Source organism: Canis aureus, chromosome 9, assembly GCF_053574225.1.
Source record: "Canis aureus isolate CA01 chromosome 9, VMU_Caureus_v.1.0, whole genome shotgun sequence".
NCBI lineage: Eukaryota > Metazoa > Chordata > Mammalia > Carnivora > Canidae > Canis > Canis aureus.
In genome coordinates, this window is record NC_135619.1 from 46,602,689 (window position 1) to 46,620,129 (window position 17,441).

The window sequence follows — 17,441 nt, forward strand, 5'->3', positions numbered from 1 at the left end:
GCGCCACCCAGGGATCCCAATAAAGTTTTTTTTAAAGAGAGATTTAACATTTAATTCAAAAACAAGTAGATGAAATCACTCTCCAGGTTAAAAAACAAACTCTCCAGGTTCTTTTGGGATGATGAAAAAGTTCTGAAGATAGGTGATGATGATGGTTGCAGGACAGTATGAATGTATTTAATGCTATCAAACTCTACACTTAAAAATGGTTAAGATGGTAAGTAGATTTTATGTATATTTTATCACATTTTTTAAAAGTTTAAAAAAGAAAATGGTTATGAAAACAAACCACAAAAAAAAAAAAAGAAAACAAACCAAAAAAATCTGTCAGCAATTAGAAGAATATATAGATTTTTAAAATTTTTTTCACATGGCATGTGCTCTGTGTCCCTTAAAAATATCTTTTAAAGAATTAAGGCAGGGTCTAAAATAGCACAACAAGCTTATGTAATTTCTTTGATCAAAGATAAAAATGTTTAATCTAATTATAAATAAGAAATGTCTAATATGTTAGCCACTCTTCATTAAACACAGCAAAGATCAGGATTCTGGCCTAAAGCATTTATGCTTTGTGTTATATGTGAATATAAACAAAGTATTATTTGGCCAAATATCATTGCCTGTAATTTGGAGTATCCTGGCAATTGTATTTCTAGAACTGAATTTAGAAGGCTGTGTCCCTTAAACTGCTCTGCCCTTTTGGCTTCTAGTTAGTGATTGCCTCCTGCCTGATAGATAGATAGATAGATAGATAGATAGATAGATAGATAGATAGATTGATTTTTTTTTTAAAGATTTTATTCATTTAAGAGAGAGAGTGAGTGCAGGAGCAGAAAGGAGAGGCAGAGGGAGAAGGAAGACTCCTTGCTGAGCCAGGAGGTGGGGGCAGGGTGGTCTATCACAGGACCCGGACAGAGATCAGTGACCTTAGCCAAAGGCAGATGGTTAACCATCTGAGCCACCCAGGCACTCCCCCTACTGATATTTTTTAAAGCTTAAAGTTTTATACTCAGTTTGTTTATTTGCAGTTCCTATATCAACCTAGATGTAAAACTAGATGAATTTGGTTAAAATATTTTCATTACTACTGCTCTTCACTCACCTATCTTCATCAGAATAAAACTCACTATAATTTCTGATGATATTGGCATGAATTTCTCAGCCAGAAAGGAGGATCTGAGGATGATATCACTTGGGAATATGACTGCTTTCTTGCGTGGTGATTTGCTTTCACTTGAGGTTTTCAGAACAGTAGGCAGTTAAAAGATCTGTACCTGGGTGGCTCAGTTGGTTAAGTGTCTGCCTTCAGCTCAGGTCATGATCCCAGGACCTGGGATCTAGCCTTGCATCAGGCTCCCTGCTCAGTGAGGAGCCTGCTTCCCCCTCTCCTTCTGCAGCTCCCTCTGCTGCTCCCCTTTTTTGTGCCCTGTCTCTGTCAAATATATAAGAAAAAAAAAAAAAAAAAGATCTGCATGCCAAAAGAAGTTTATGATTGGCTGGATTGTAGTATAGGAAGTAGATGTCTTTGCAGTAATATAAGTAGAGCTTGAAATACAGAAGAATGGAAGCCTCTATATGAAAATGTTTCAGGGAAGAAAACATTTTCTCTTCATGGTTCTTTCTGCTCTAGGTAAACACCACCAAGTGAGTGAAACACAGAATGTGATTGCATCAGACAAAGCAGCAGAAATACCAGTTGCCCATGAACATGAGCACAGCCATGACCACACACAGCTGCATGCCTACATTGGCGTTTCCCTTGTGCTGGGCTTCGTTTTCATGTTGCTGGTAGACCAGATTGGCAGCTCCCATGTGCATTCTACTGATGGTAAGTGGCTCCAGGGCTTTCTGGGTAATGCAGTAAATTTACAGTTTAGAAAGTAACAGCTGATTGAATAATTCAGTAGGCATCAAAGGCCTTATTTAATGCCAAAAACTCTTAACCTTTCTTGGGTTCTAGTGAACATTTTATTTAGTTGAGGGAGCTGGTGAGTTGTGACATGTTGCACAAGAGAGTGCTTGTTGGGTTATTATCATACTTACCTTAGAGCTATCTCATTTGGTTGGTAGTCTAGGGCAGAAATTCTTAACCTTTTTTGTGCCATGGAGCCCTGGGCATTCTGAAGTCTGTGGACTTTTAATTGGAATCATATTTTTATATGTAAACCATAACGCATAGGATTACAGAGAAAACCCAATTATATTGTAATATAGTTCCAAAACATTGAAATCAATTTGTGATACAGTAATGTATATCTTCTTTATTGATTTAATTAACTAGATAATATATTTAACTCATACGCAAGGTGGAGTTAAATTTTATTTTTAGGACATCAGCATGACAGTTTTTATTGTTTAGCTTAGTGAAAAATATTAAATTGTGGGATGGGCTTCAACAAGGCAACAGTGTCAAATTAAACATCCAATTGATTGGTTTTTTTGTTTTAATGGCTACAAGTATAGAAATTCCTGATTCACAAAGATATTTTCTTAAAAATATACTTAAACACATTCATAGCTTGCTTTCCAAGGAAAGATATACTTCCTCAACTACAACTGCAGTTCTCTAAGACTTTAGATTTAACTCCAGGCATAGTAACTTAAAAACCTTTTTAAAATTATTTATTTATTTATTTATTTATTTATTTATTTATTTATTTATTTATTTATTTATTAAGAGTAAACTCTACCCCCAACATGGGGCTCACACCCATGACCCCAAGATTAAGAATTGCATGCTCTACCAACTGAGCCAGCCAGGTGCCCCCAAATATAGTAACTTTTTTTGTCTTAAGATCAATGAATTCATTTTTTCTTTTTTTTTAATTTATTCAGAGGCAGAGAGAGAGAGAGAGAGAGAGAGAGGCAGGCAGAGAGGCAGAGACACAGGCAGAGGGAGAAGCAGGCTCCATGCAGGGAGCCCGATGTGGGACTCGATCCCGGGTCTCCAGGATCACACCCCAGGCTGCAGGCGGCGCTAAACCGCTGCGCCACCGGGGCTGCCCAAGATCTATGAATTCATTAAGAAACAAAGCAGGGCAGCCCCGGTGGCGCAGTGGTTTAGCGCCGCCTGCAGCCGGGGTGTGATCCTGGAGACCTGGGATCGAGTCCCACATCGGGCTCCCTGCATGGAGCCTGCTTCTCCCTCTGCCTGTGTCTCGGCCTCTCTCTCGCTCTCTCTGAATGAATAAATAAATCTTAAAAAAAAAAAAAAAAGAAACAAAGCAGATGAACATAGGGGAAGGGTAGGAAAATAACATAAAAAGCCAAGAGGGAGGCAAACCATAAGTCTTTTGACCATAGGAAACAAACTAAGGGTCACTAGAGGGGACAGGGTGGGGGGAAGGATTAACAGGATGATAGGCATTAAGGAGGGCACTGGGTGGCATGAACACTGGGTGTTATATGCATTTGATGAATCACTAAATTCTACCCCTGAAACTAATAATACACAGTATGTTAAATGAATTTAAATAAATTTTTAAAAAAAGATCAATGAATTCAACTTTGGCTAGGTCAACATCATCTTTGATATGGTTTATATTAAATAAAAAAGAGATTCTGATCCATGATACACTTTAATGCCACCATGATAGAATAAATTTGGAAGAGGTGCATCAGACTCCTAGGGTTTGGTGATATAGGGTTTATAGATACCTCTTTTCAAATACACTGGCAGAGGGATGCCTGGGTGGCTCAGCGGTTGAGCATCTGCCTTCGGCTCAGGGCATGATCTCGGAGTCCCGGGATTGAGTCCCACATTGGGCTCCTTGCATGGACCCTGCTTCTCCTTCTGCCTATGTCTCTGCCTCTCTCTCTCTGTCTCTCATGAATAAATAAATAAAATCTTAAAAAAAAAAAAAAAAAGAAACCACTGGCAGAGAACTTTGCAGATAGGAACTACTAGAGACTGCATAGATGTCTTGGTTCCCCAGTGAGAGATTCCATGACTTTTGCTATTTAGTGGCTGAATGACTGTAGGTACAAAGTTGCCTGACAGTTGCCCAGCTTTGTCATATGAGCATCTACAAAGACCATAATCATGCAGTGTGATGTGATGCCAGTTTATATACCCTTAAAGTAGTGATGAGTGAGAGCAATGATACAAAGATGTCTACAACTGTAAAATAAAATGAAATCATCTGATTCCTACTAGCAGTAAAGTATAGGTAGTGCCAGTGTTTGTAGTTTATGATCTATATTCATAATCAAAGGAAATGATGGATTTCATTTAGAGGTTAGTAAAAATTAAAATGTGGGTTTTTTTCCAAGTTAGGGTCATAGGTACCTCCTATATTCCACCTCCATAGACCCCAGGTTAAGAATCTATGGCCTACAAAACAATCTGTGGAAAAGCAGGCAAAAAACATGAACAGATAGTTAATAAAAAGATAATTAAAATGGTCCTTAAACATATGAAGAGATGTTCAATTTCACTTAAGAATGCAAATCAAAACTGCTGAGATGCCATATCTCACCTGTTAAGCAAAAATTCAAAAGCTTGACAATACACTTTGTTTTCAAAGTTACAGTGAAACACACCCTCATCTATTGCTGTGGGAATACAAAATTAATTATATAGCCCCTGCAGAGGGGAATTTGGCCATATCAGACAAAACCACCTTTGTATTTTCCCTTTAACCCCCAAATCCCACTTCTAGGAATTTATTCTGATAATGCAGCTCCAATATGAAAATACACACGCACAAGATTATTCGGTGCAGCATTATTTATCACTGTAAAACCATTTAAATGCCCAGTCATGGAAATTGGTTGAATGAAATGTGATGTGTGCATATAATGGAGTTCTGGGTTGTTAGGAAAAGAAATGAGGTGTCAGATCTCTGGATAGGGAGAGATTTCTAGCGGATATTTTTAAGTGGGGAAAACTGAAATATAAATTAGTATATATCATATACTGCATTTTGTGTAAGAAAGAGGGGGAATAAAACACATATGTCTGCTTATTTTTACAAAAAGGGAACATGAAAGCTCAACTAGACAAGAGTTACCTATAAGAGTTGGGGCCAGGATAGAGTAGGGTAGAAGAGTTTCAGGAGGGCATGGCTTTTTGCTGGGTGTGCATCTTGGATAAAGTTTTGACTTTTGGCAACCTGCTGATATTTTCCATATTCAAAAAATAAAATGAAATCAACAGGTTAGGGGAAGCCAGCTGAAGCAGGTGAACTGTAATTCAAATGAATAATACAATCACACTGAAAGGGATTTTTTTAAAAACTCATTCAGGTGACTTATGAATATAGTATTTGACTATGTATTTTTAGTTTTGAATGGAGTTGGAGAAGCAAAAACAATTACCAAACTCTTTTTAGTAGGCTTTTGCTTTTTGTGATGGCACAGGTGAAAACAATTCTGAAACTGTTCTAGGTGTATTCTAGGATTGAGGAGGTGTTACTCTCATCTGAGTAAGTGTGTTGCTGTTGGTGGAACCAGTTTTCACTGTGGAAGAGGGGATGTACAAATATGGAATGGGGGAAGGCAAGAAAGAAGCCCTATAGGGATGGACTGAAATTGGAGCTATTGGACTCATTATTTCTAAAATGTATATGTGTATATGTGTGTATATGTGTACATATATACGTGTGTGTTTATGTATACATGTATGTATGTCCTAGCTCTGTCTGCAGAGAGGGCCTAGAAGTAAAGACACCCCACTAGCAATGAGCATACCAGGGCTCTTCAGAGAAATGGCTGATTCGAGGACAGGGGCAGGGTAAGTACAAAATGAGCTTGGAACATCTAGTGCTCAAAAAAAAAAAAAAAAAAAAAACCTAGGAAGGAAGGAAGGAAATGAAAACTTGTTACAGAGTACAGAACAAACTTGAAGGGGTTCCTACTGGCCAGACCTAAGACAGTTTGAGCGCCAAAATAATTAATTACGAACAGTAACGAAGCATAAACCATTGAAAAAACGGGAAGCCCTGAGCACACCCATATGAGAGAGAGGAGGAAGGAGAACACTTGCTTACTGTGGATTGCTGAACGCCAGCTTATAAGCGTGGCAAGACACCGGCAGGAAATCAGTTTTGCAAGCTTCATAGTAAAAATTGACTCAGGCCTGAATCATCAACGAATGTTAAATCTAGGGGGTAAATTTTGATTTGTTTATTAGTTGCAAGGGAAAAGGAGTAACAAAATGAAGAAATACAATAGTACCTTGACTTGATTGAAGTTGATGTCATTGGTGTCTGTTTTCGGAGTGGGAAAAGAAGTACCTATCAGACCAGCCTCCTCACAGATAATTATAAACTCTGGGCAAATTTTTAAAAACTACTACCTAAAGTCACCAGAGTAACCTAAAGCAGGAAGATTCTGGAGGGGAGTTATCCCTTGGAATAGAGTGAGTTTCTGTTTTTACTCCTTTTAAGCAATTAGAGCCCAGTGGGGTAGCTAAAACTCCGAAAACTAGGTCTCTCTGGCCTAAGGAACTAGGACAGAGGTCAGGGTAACTACAGCCACTAGAAAGTGAGGGGAGAACCTTAGAAAGGAGAGAGACAGAGAAACAGCCTCAGATTTTATGTATAAATTCAACCCAAGTCTGGCTGAGCCCTGAACAATTCTTTTACGGGCAGACTCTGCTAAAGATGAAAGAACTGAACTGGGATTTGAGCAGCTGCCCAAAAGACAGACATGGCAATTTAAGCCAAACGAAGTGACTTAAAGCAAAACACAAGATCGACACTCTTTGGAGGCCTATAATAGAATCCAGAGTATCCACAAGATAACATTCACAATGTCCAGGATATAATCCAAAATTCACTCTACTAGCAGACGGCAGATAGGTGTACATTCTGTGCCTCTAGTCATGATACCTTGAGAAGCAGCACCTGTGTAGTATTCCATCTAAGAATGTGTGATCTAAGGCCACATCAGACAAACCCAAAAGGAAGGGATCATTCTATTTAAAAACAAGAAAGGTTCAGAAAGGAACATTTATTCTTCAAAGATAATCAATGTCGTAAAAGTCAAAGAGAAAATGCTCCAGATTTAAGGTGATTAAAGAGATACAACTAAGTGCATATATGATCCCAGACAGGATCCTTCCTGGGAGGAAAAATGCTCTGAAAGACTTTCGTAGGCAGTTAACAAAATTAGAATATGCAAGAGAGATTAGAAAGAAAAGTATCAATATTAAATTTACTAAGTTAATAACTGTACTGTGATTATATAAGAAAGTATCCTTTCTCTTAAGAAGTACATTTTTAAATATATGGGGGTAAAGAGGTGTGATACATGCAACTTAGTTTGAAATGGTACAGAAAAAAAATATGTGTGTGTGTGTGTATGTGTGTATGTGTTGTGTGAGTGGGTGGAGAAAGTATGAGCGCAGACAATGAAGCAAATGGGGTCAAATGTTAGATATTAGGTAATTCTGAGAAAGTAGTGAATGTTTTTTGAACATTCTTGAAACTTTTTTGAAGATTTGAAAGATTTTTTCAAATTATTATTTCAAAGATTTTTTGAAAGATTTGAAATGATTTCCAAGTAAATGGGGTTTTTTCCCTCAAAATTCATTGAACTTAATTTAATTAACCTTTTCAGTCTAAGGATTTGTTGTTGTTGTTGTTAATCTCCATGCATATACTATTTCTTTTCAGTATTTTTCCCTATACCCTTTATTTTAGCAGCCTTACATGTATTGATAAATTGATTTAGGAGTAAATGGTTTTATTCGTGTGCTTTTAACAAATAGCAAATGAGAAGCACCCTCTGGTGGGATAGTATCTGATTCCAGCTGCATTACACAGTTCCTCACGGTGACCTCTATGACATTTTTTTGATTCTTGTCGGTTTCAATTTTTAAATTCATTTAAAGGTGCATTAGAGCCCTATAATCCTATACAAAGAATTAAAAATAGCATGTATTCCTTTATTCTTCCTCTTGTTTTATCTCTGAAGTCACTATTTTTGCTCATTTTCATGTATCTGATAATCTGGTTTTACCTATTATCTACAGGGTTTTATATATTATTAAATATCAGTAAAAATTCATTTATTAAATTTATGCTGAAGTACAGCCTTTTCCTATAGATTTATAAAAACTGTGTTTCGGTTTTAAAACCTCTAATTTTTTTTTAAGAAGCTATTTAAAGCTAGACCACAAGACTATTAAAAAAAAAGTCAGAACAAGCTTGTCACACAATATAATATGATATTCTTAACAGTTTGGGGTGGCATTGAAATATTTATTGTCTCCAACCAATTAGGGGCTTTAGCTTCTGTTCCTTGCAGTGTCTTAGGAGATTACTTTTAGTACAAAGATAACATGTTATTTGTATATGTTTTTTCCAGTGTAAACCATTCCTTCTGTGTGCTGGGTTTCCCAGAAGATTAAATCCCTTGGAATTTATTTGACTAATGTCCATCTGTCATTTCCTCTGGCATTTTGATGTCCCCATCTTTTAATTTTACATTGTTTGGACATTACTACTTGCTTGTAAATTTTCTGTTATAGTAGAAATATTCATGATACAGAGAAATGTTTTTTCCCCTATCCAATAAGGATTTTTAAATATTTTTTTAAATTTTATTTATTTATGATAGTCACATAGAGAGAGAGAGAGAGAGAGGCAGAGACACAGGCAGAGGGAGAAGCAGGCTCCATGCACCAGGAGCCCGACGTGGGATTCGATCCCGAGTCTCCAGGATCGCGCCCTGGGCCAAAGGCAGGCGCCAAACCGCTGCGCCACCCAGGGATCCCCAATAAGGATTTTTAAAGCAGCTATTGGGTGTCCAGTACTGTGCTACATTCTGTAAGACATGTGGAAAAGAAATGGAAAATTCACTTTTATGTAGTTTACAGTCAATCTGGAGCTATAAGACCTATTTGAGTGAAAACAATTGTATATATCTCAGGTGGTGATGTAGGAAAAGCTTTGAAGTAGCATGTCGAGTCTGCACATAAAGCTCTTGGTTTCTAAGCAAGGGGGGCCCTTTTGAGCTGGAATTAATCTTTAATTCTTTTTTGAGGGAAGTGGTCCTAGAATTAGTCTTTGAACAGTGGCTAGGTTTCAAATTGATGAGCTGAGAAGTTTAAGTTCATGCCAAGAATTAAGGATGAGAGATTTGGGGAAAGGACAATGAGAATGTTTCATTAGAAGGTGTTTAAAAAAAAAAAAAACAAGTGGTTTAACTGGGCTGAATAGTGAGAAATAAGATGATACCAGTTGATAAAGATCTTAAGAACCCACTTAATAGAGCAGTTTGGGCTGAATCTGAAAAGCAGTAGATAAGTGGCATGTCAGAAGAGTGGGATGATTCAGAGATAAATCCAACAAGGATATATATATATGAGTAGGATTAGGGAGAAATGAGAGCAGAAGACCAGCTGGGAGCCTGTTGCTCATTCAGGCTCAGGTTGATGCAACTTTAGGTTAGGATGGTGGCAATAAAATAGAGAAGGGCAAACATGACAGACATTTTGGTGTTGAAATAAAGAGAAAGTTGCAGGAGGCTGGCGAAGAGGGGCAGGTAGGCAGTGGTGGTGAGATCGGTCTGCAGAGAAGCACTGAAGGGCCACAGAACACTTTCTAGGGAGAGCTGGAGGGGTAAGGGGTGCCCTTGAGGCAGGTAAGGGTTACATATTATCTGTTCAGGGAAGGCTGGGGCAAATGAAGGGTTCCTGCCCACCTTTCAGGACAGAGGAAACTTCTAAGTATTTGAAGCCAAAAAGAAAAAATAGTCTTGAGGAAAATATAATCTAACAGCTTTCAAAGAACTCTTCCACCTCCTGGTCAGTGTTCTAACAGTTTCTATTTCACATTGCTTCATAGCTGACTTACTTATTTTTACTTCAGATCCAGAAACAGCAAGGCCCAGCAATTCCAAAATCACCACCACACTGGGTCTGGTCGTCCATGCTGCAGGTAGGATTGGAAGGCCATGAGACCCCCTTCTCTCCTGGCTCAGTGTGGGAGGCTTAGCGTGTACATCCCAGGGAGCGTCCCCGTGAAGTCCTCTTGGGCTGGCCCTCGGGTTGAAGGTTGCTCAGTGAAGTCCTCCAACACAAGTACAAGCCCAGGAGGTGTACTCAGTGTCAGGGATTTGCAAGCTAACAACAGGTTTTCTATTTTTTTAATAGAGGAAAAATATTTTGTGGCACAGGAAAATTATATGAAATTCAAATTCCATCACCTGTAAATAAAGAGTTTTTGGAACACAATCATGCCCATTTGTTTACATATTATCTATGGCTGCCTTTGCACGGTAATGGCAGAATGCAGTGACTGTAAGGGAGCAAATGATTTGCAAAACCTGAAGTATTTCCTGTCTGGCCCTCAAGAAAAAAATATGCTGACCTCTGCCCTAGAGCCTCATCTAGAAAAGAGCTTTGACATTTTTGTACTGAATAGCCTTGTTTTGCTCAGTATATACCAGTGAGGTGGAGGTGGGCTGTAGAATGCAGAAGGCACGGCATCGCTGACTGGGCATGCCTTAGAGTCACAACTGAAGACCAGTCCCTGTAGTAGGAGTCTGAGACTGACAAAGGCACGTGGAAGATGGCACACTGTCACCTGGACCCTTCAAATATAACATGCTTATCTGACAAAAATTCATTTAGCCAGCCAATACTTGCTTAAGTATTAACCATCTATGTACAATATTTATGTTTTTCCTACAAGATACAGAGATGCTTACTTTGCAGTCTTTGCAATTTCTGTTATAAGAGCTGACATACTGAATATTTGGGGCCAGGTGCTAAGCTGTTTACATGTGTTACCTCATTTAGCCTTCATGAAAATCCTAGGAATATATATACTTCCTTGAGTCCATTTTAGAGATAAGATGGCTAAGGTTCAGAAAAGGTTAAGGAACCGTAACACAGTCACATGCAGCTCTACCTGACTCTAAAGCCCACACACAAAACTACACTATTATAGTTGTTGTTGTCATAGTGTCTTATGTTTTATTTTTTCCAAATTTAGCGGACGGTGTTGCCTTAGGAGCAGCAGCCTCTACTTCACAGACTAGCGTCCAATTAATTGTGTTTGTGGCAATAATGCTACATAAGGTAAGCAGAACTTTAGTGAAAGATTTGATATTGAATATATTCATAATTAAAATTTCTCTTTGGTCATTAACATTTTTTTGGAATGGGAAAATGTTTTAGTTTTCTTAATTGCCATTCATTTCAGACAGTTGACTAGCTCTATTCATAGCTAGGATTTTTTGCTACTATTTTCTTAAACTTTCACTTGAAGGGACTTTTTTATGGTCATATATACAAACTCTTAAATTCTCTACAGATTTCTGTATTTTAAATATTTCTGTATTTAATTTTTGTTCATAAATATTTTTGCTTTCTTATAATCTTTTCTTGACTATTTCTCTTTTACTACTAAGAAACACACACACACACACACACACACACAGAAGTGTAGGATATTTTCTTAGCTTAGAACATTAATTCCTAAAAGGCAGAACTCAATTTTGGTGTACCATGCCTGGTTTTTTTTTATGAGAATTCAGTCAAATGACATGTACTTCATAATACAGCAGTGATCCATACTTTTAAGAGTAATCAGGAATAATTTTTCTTTTCCAGGCACCAGCTGCTTTTGGACTAGTTTCCTTCTTAATGCATGCTGGCCTAGAACGGAATAGAATCAGAAAACACTTACTGGTTTTTGCACTGGCAGCACCAGTTATGTCCATGGTGACATACTTAGGACTAAGTAAGGTAAGTCTGATTCATTCATAGCTTATCTAGACAAGTATCTAATTCTTTTGTGACTTATCAGAACTTACGGTCTCTTATGTTGAATTTGTCAATTAAGTTACCCCCTCAAACTAAAGATGAAATTAGGAGTAAAAGCCAGTACAAGGTAAAAATCTTAATTGCAAGGCATTCTCTTCATAAATTTTGAACATTTTCCTATTCAATTAATTTGAAAATTTCTTTTCCATCAGTTCTGAAAACATTTGCACAGACAAATGATCTGTAAATAGCATAACTCAAGCCTAACCAGACACTGGTTTTGTTTGACAGATATAGAAGTCACAACAGTACATATTTAATGTTATGTATTTAATTCATTTAATGCAGGCACATGAAGTGTGAGGGACAGGCAAACAGCAGCTTTGAGAAGAGTAGGGAGTAGAGGGATGTCTTTGTTCTCCTATCACCACATATAAAATATCCAGTTGTGTGTGTGTTTTTTTTAAGATTTTATTTATTCAGAGAGACACAGAGAGAGAGAGAGGCAGAGACATAGGCAGAGGGAGGAGAAATAGGCTCCATGCGGGGAGCCCAAGGTAGGACTTGATCCCAGGACCCCGGGATCATGCCCTGAGCTGAAAGACTGTCACTCAACCACTGAGCCACCCAGGCGTCCCTCCAATTCTTTATCATTGCACTGAGCATAACGTCAGTCCTGAAGTAACTTGTGTCACTTGTCAGTTCCAAGCCTGGGCATTCTTCCCTGTTCACGCTGGATCTTTCCCTACCTTCCAGTTCTGTCCCCTGGGGCTGCAGGACCTCCCTGCTGTACTTCAGTGTGAACTGATTAGCAACAAGAGAAAAATCTGAGAACCAAACTGACTCAGGGCTAGTGTATATGAACTGCTTTCCCCTATACTCTCTGTCAGGGTCATTGATTCTTCTAAGTGTCATTCCATTCGTAGCTGATAGAGTAAAACTCGTATCAAAAAGAACATATGAGAAATGAGATGGTTAAAAGATGATTAAGTTCCTGTTAATCAGGTTTATTGATCTGGATTACTAACAAATGAGGTGTTATAAAAACCCCCTCTGATCATTTGAAGAGCCTTTTCTTCTTTCAGTCCATAAGCAGTATATAATTATCCTCTTTATCACTTCACTGACCAGTGCAAGTCTTTAGAACTTCTGATAAGAAGGTATAATTCTGGAGGTATGGGGTTACCTGTTACATTGTAGTGTGTTCTCTTTTTAAATTTTTAATTGTCATAGTCCATAGGTCCACTTTTTTAATAGAAAAAGGTAAAGTTAATTGTGTCAAGATTAGTTTAGAAGATGTTTCTAATCTTGATTAGATTAGAAACTAATGCTGCAACTTGATTACCACTGTATCTCAAGCACCAGCCTAGAGCCTGATATATGTATAGGGATGTTCGTTAAATATTAGTAGAATAAATGAATGAATGTACAAAATTTAATACCTGCATTAATAATGCTGTTGATTCCATTGTAAGAATAATACATGCCAGATCTGTTTAACCAGACTTGAAATTTGTTTGAAAAAGCAATTGTGTACATCATCAATGTACAGTCTTTAAACTCTTATTTGGAAGCTTCTCATCAATAACAAAATTGCTCTGATCTCAAGATGTCCCTGTTGCACCAGTTGTGAATACTGTTGTTTTTCTTTTTAAATCAGGATTTCTTCTTGACCCTGAATTTTACTTAATTTTTCTTCTTTCTCTCCCTGTCTCTCTCTTCACAGAGCAGTAAAGAAGCCCTTTCAGAGGTCAATGCCACTGGAGTGGCCATGCTTTTCTCTGCTGGGACATTTCTTTATGTTGCCACAGTACATGTCCTCCCTGAGGTGGGCGGAATGGGGCACAGCCACAAACCCGATTCCAATGGCGGGAGGGGCCTCAGCCGCCTAGAGGTGGCCGCCCTGGTTCTGGGTTGCCTCATCCCACTCATCCTGTCAGTAGGACACCAGCATTAAACGTCGGGTTCTGGCCTCAGGCCACAGCTCTTTGCCGTCCCATGAGAACAGCCAGCACGTGATAGCTGCTCACTTCCTCAGTCTCTTGTCTCACTTTGCCCGTCTCCACCTGTATTCCTAGAGTCCAGAGGGAGGTGAGATTCAAACCTGGAGAAATGGAAAGCTTTTAGAGTAGAAACAACACACTGCGACTGGATATAGACATTCCGTTGTGTTGTTTTTTTAAAGGGCCCTAGGCATTTTGAGTTTTGATGTTTCTCTTAACCCTATTCTCAGGGAAGGTGGAATTTCATTTTAAGGAAAAGTGGAGAACTTCATGAACTCACCATGAAATAGTAATTATGAAAGTACAGTGTTCTGTAATTAAGCTAAATCTCTTTCTTAGTTTAGAGGCGCTGCCACTTACTTTATCCATTGATTTTTAACATGGTCCTCACCGTGTCAGACTGGTGCTTTAGCATCTATGCCACATGCCTTGATAAAGGTCATAATGCCCACTGTCTTAGATGCTAAAGGTAATTGTAGTTTATTTGGGACAAGAGTCAGGAAAATGACAGCAAGACGCATGAAAAGCTGACTTTTTACTGAGAACTGTCCATTGACAAGAGGATGTCTGGAGAGACTTAACACCTCCTTTCACATCTGCCTCTTTAAAGAGAGCCTGCCATTCCATCAAATGGAGCAGCAGAGATGGACTAGCGTCGAAGGAGGCGACTAGTATTTCTTCTCAAGTTCTCCTTTGCAGAGTACCTGCCTCCAATGCAGAGGAGCCAAGTTCTGGTAGGTTCAGGCCCACTCAGGCTTTCCTTTCAAGAACAGTCAGATCCCAAAGTGTCTTTTGAAATGAAAGGGTTTTAATTTTAAGTGAATTTGGATAGTAACTGACATCTTTGTAGTAATCTTTTTAAAAGTAAGATTACCAAAACCTATGTTGTCCCTATTTTTCTTTTTAAGTATTTATCTTAGCAGACTAGCAGTCCCTCTGGCAAATCCTTGGTGTCCCTTGGGGAGTGCTAGGCCAGTGTCATATAAATCCCTGTACCAGTGAAGAAAGTCAAGATGTATGACAAGTGGGAAGTGTTTGCCTCTTGATTTAAAGCTTATTGAAATCATGTCTCTTGTCTCTTCATCTTTTCCATGCTCTCCTCCTGTCTTCCCTCCCCCAGCCCCTCCTCCTTATCTATAATTTGCTGCTTACTGCTGGTGGTGATGTTAGTATCTGTGTGAACTGAATTCTCATCAGGACAACCACTTCTTGAACTGTGATGATGAAGATAACATTGTCTCTGTTCTTTATTCCTTCAATGAAGTTACCTTTGTGTCAAATGCAACTTTGTTAAGCCCTTAAAATATCACTTCCTCATATGTGAGATGACACAATCACTAATATTCTGGTCATTTGAACAGTTGAGATAGTAAAAGTGTTTAACAAACTGGGATGATTTTTCCATATTTGCCAAAATCCCTGTAAACTTTGTGTTATCAACTAAGTGTATAATACTGTCATTAATTTATTTTGATTTTCTGTACCATTTCAAAACATTATATAAAGAGGGAACCAAGACTATTTTCTTCAGGGCAGTGGGTTTAGGAGTTCGTAAAATGTTTTATATAGCGTATATGCCAGCATGCCTTTAATTTCTTTATTTCCTTCCTAGATTTGTCACTGGGTCAGCAGCTATGGAAATAGAACTTGCGAGCCCTCTGCTGGCTGTAGACCAAAGTAGCATAAATAGGATCTGGTTTTGTATAGTGGCTGGCAACCATTGCATATGATATTAAAACCAACAAAGGTACAGTCTGGAAAGTCTAAGTGACTTTCCTGATAACAACTCTGAGGAATCACGGGGCTTTGTCTGATCCTTTAAGATGTCATGGTTGGTTGCCTTGATTCTCCCTGGAAATGTACTTTGTTAAATAAACAGTACATCCTAGTGTCTGGTTTGGTGTGCGTAGCAGCACTTTCTCTCATACTGTTGTGTGCAACAGTGAGAAATTTGTTCTGCCGGCCAAAGCCTGTTTCAGCAGTGCCTTGCCATTATTAAAAGTTTGTCTAGAATATCTTGCTGGGGGTTGGGGCCGCTGGGCTTGCACTCTGGTGAGGAGGATTGAACCATCAAATTTCCAAATTCACCTTCCCCTCTGGACCTCGCATTGACAGGTGAACCTTGTAAGGCCTCTCAGCTCTCAGAAGCTACAGGCTTTCCCAGTTTTTAAAGTTTCTGCCTCAGGAACTCCTTTCTCTCCTGGTCAGTGGGCAGAAATAGCCATACTAACCTTAGAGGGCTCAAATGCAGCTTCAGGCAGCAAGGGGCCGAGCAGCATGACAGAGGCCTTCTTTATTGCAGGAAGAACTTGCCCATGGCGGGCAGTGTCCCAGCAGAGGGCACAGCAGTTGCCAGTTACTGGCACATTTCAGTTCTGTTTTCCTCTTGTATCTTCTGCCTCCTTAGATGGAGATGCCTTAATGCTCTCACACATTGGGCAGCATTGGCAATTCCTAACTTGCTGCTGTGATTACAGATGGAATTACTGGCTACCAAAGAGATGCAGCTGATGATGAAGAGCATGGCCCTTCCTTCCTCATAGCCTGAGCTAGTCTTTATTACAATTTGACTCCGATTTCCTTGGTAGGGACAGATTTCTTCAGATTCCGAACACACTCTGGCAAATGAAGGTGAAAAACACTACTGGTCCACTCCCCTCCCTTTTTCTCCAGCCAATTGCATATCAGACCCCATTTCCCCGAAGCAGCGCTGTTCTAGGTCTTGTGGCTTTCCTGTACACGCTGTAGTTAGATTTGTTTTAGGCACAGGCTCTGCACCGTGGAGTATAGATGGTTGGAAACAGTTGCCATCTACAAAGGCTATGTGTTTTCTCTTCCCCTGTCACCTTTTTTCCCTATTCAAAACAGTTGAGTCAGCCCTGTTCTATATTTTGAATCATTAGAGAAAGGTCAAAGATGGTCATTTTGAGGGGTCAGTTCTTGGTAGAGAGTAGGCAATGAAATTATGTTTTTTATCAGCCTACTTGTGTCCCTGCCTTGGTTTTTCTCTTTTTCAAGGATTAGAACTAGGGGGACACACCAGCTTTGGAGTATTATACCCCTCAGACCTGTGGTAGCTAGGTACTAAACAGGGAGCTGTCTACCAACAACACAAGCCCTTAGAAAATGCTCTTGTCTATAGGGCCCCTGTGCCCCTTGGGAGCTTGAAAATATTGGCCAGATTCTTCTAAAACTGCTACAGTGGAAGGTGATCTACAGGAGAACTATCCTTGCATTAGAAAATCTCTACTCAAAACAATGATCCCAAGAGCACTATTGGAGATGCTATCAATGATGGAGCCCCCCTCCTTTTACCTGAGACATCTAGATTCACCCCAGGAGACTTGAGGGAAAATTGTGACTTGTAGGAAAGGACTAGACAACCATTGGGAGTTCTCCAGATATGCTCAGCCTAACGCAAGGAATTTGGCTTTGATCTTTTTTTCTGATAGCATTTCTAGCAAGTTGGAAGTCTCATGGGATAAAACTGCAGTTCCCCTGGTTCAGTAGCTTGAACAGTGATTTTAAATGTCCCCTTTTCTGGATCCTTTGTAAACATGAAATCATTCCATGGATGGCTGCCTTATAATTTTGTCTTTCCACATTAATTGTGAATGGTTAAAAAAAATTTTTTTTGCTGTTTTCTGATTTGTTTTATGATATTAAATTTTTATTAGTGCATACCTTATGTGAGTGGCTCATTAATCTCTTAGCAGTCC

At 39.0% G+C, this 17,441-nt stretch overlaps 1 protein-coding gene across 2 annotated transcripts in view; it reads left to right on the forward strand.

The window, feature by feature from the left end:
* SLC39A9 (solute carrier family 39 member 9) overlaps window positions 1-17,410 on the forward strand; it is a 44,203-nt gene extending 26,793 nt beyond the window's left edge. Inside the window, exons 3-9 of one of the 2 annotated variants that reach the window (XM_077909760.1) lie at window positions 1,631-1,828; window positions 9,819-9,887; window positions 10,947-11,032; window positions 11,567-11,701; window positions 13,446-13,547; window positions 14,333-14,456; window positions 14,843-17,410. In XM_077909760.1, coding sequence (XP_077765886.1) covers window positions 1,631-1,828; window positions 9,819-9,887; window positions 10,947-11,032; window positions 11,567-11,701; window positions 13,446-13,547; window positions 14,333-14,456; window positions 14,843-14,862 — 734 coding nt within the window. In that variant the 3' untranslated portion in view covers window positions 14,863-17,410. Of the gene's footprint in view, window positions 1-1,630; window positions 1,829-9,818; window positions 9,888-10,946; window positions 11,033-11,566; window positions 11,702-13,445; window positions 13,548-14,332 lie in introns of both variants that reach the window. The other variant, XM_077909759.1, reaches the window with a different exon arrangement.
* The last annotated feature ends 31 nt before the right edge of the window (window positions 17,411-17,441 follow it).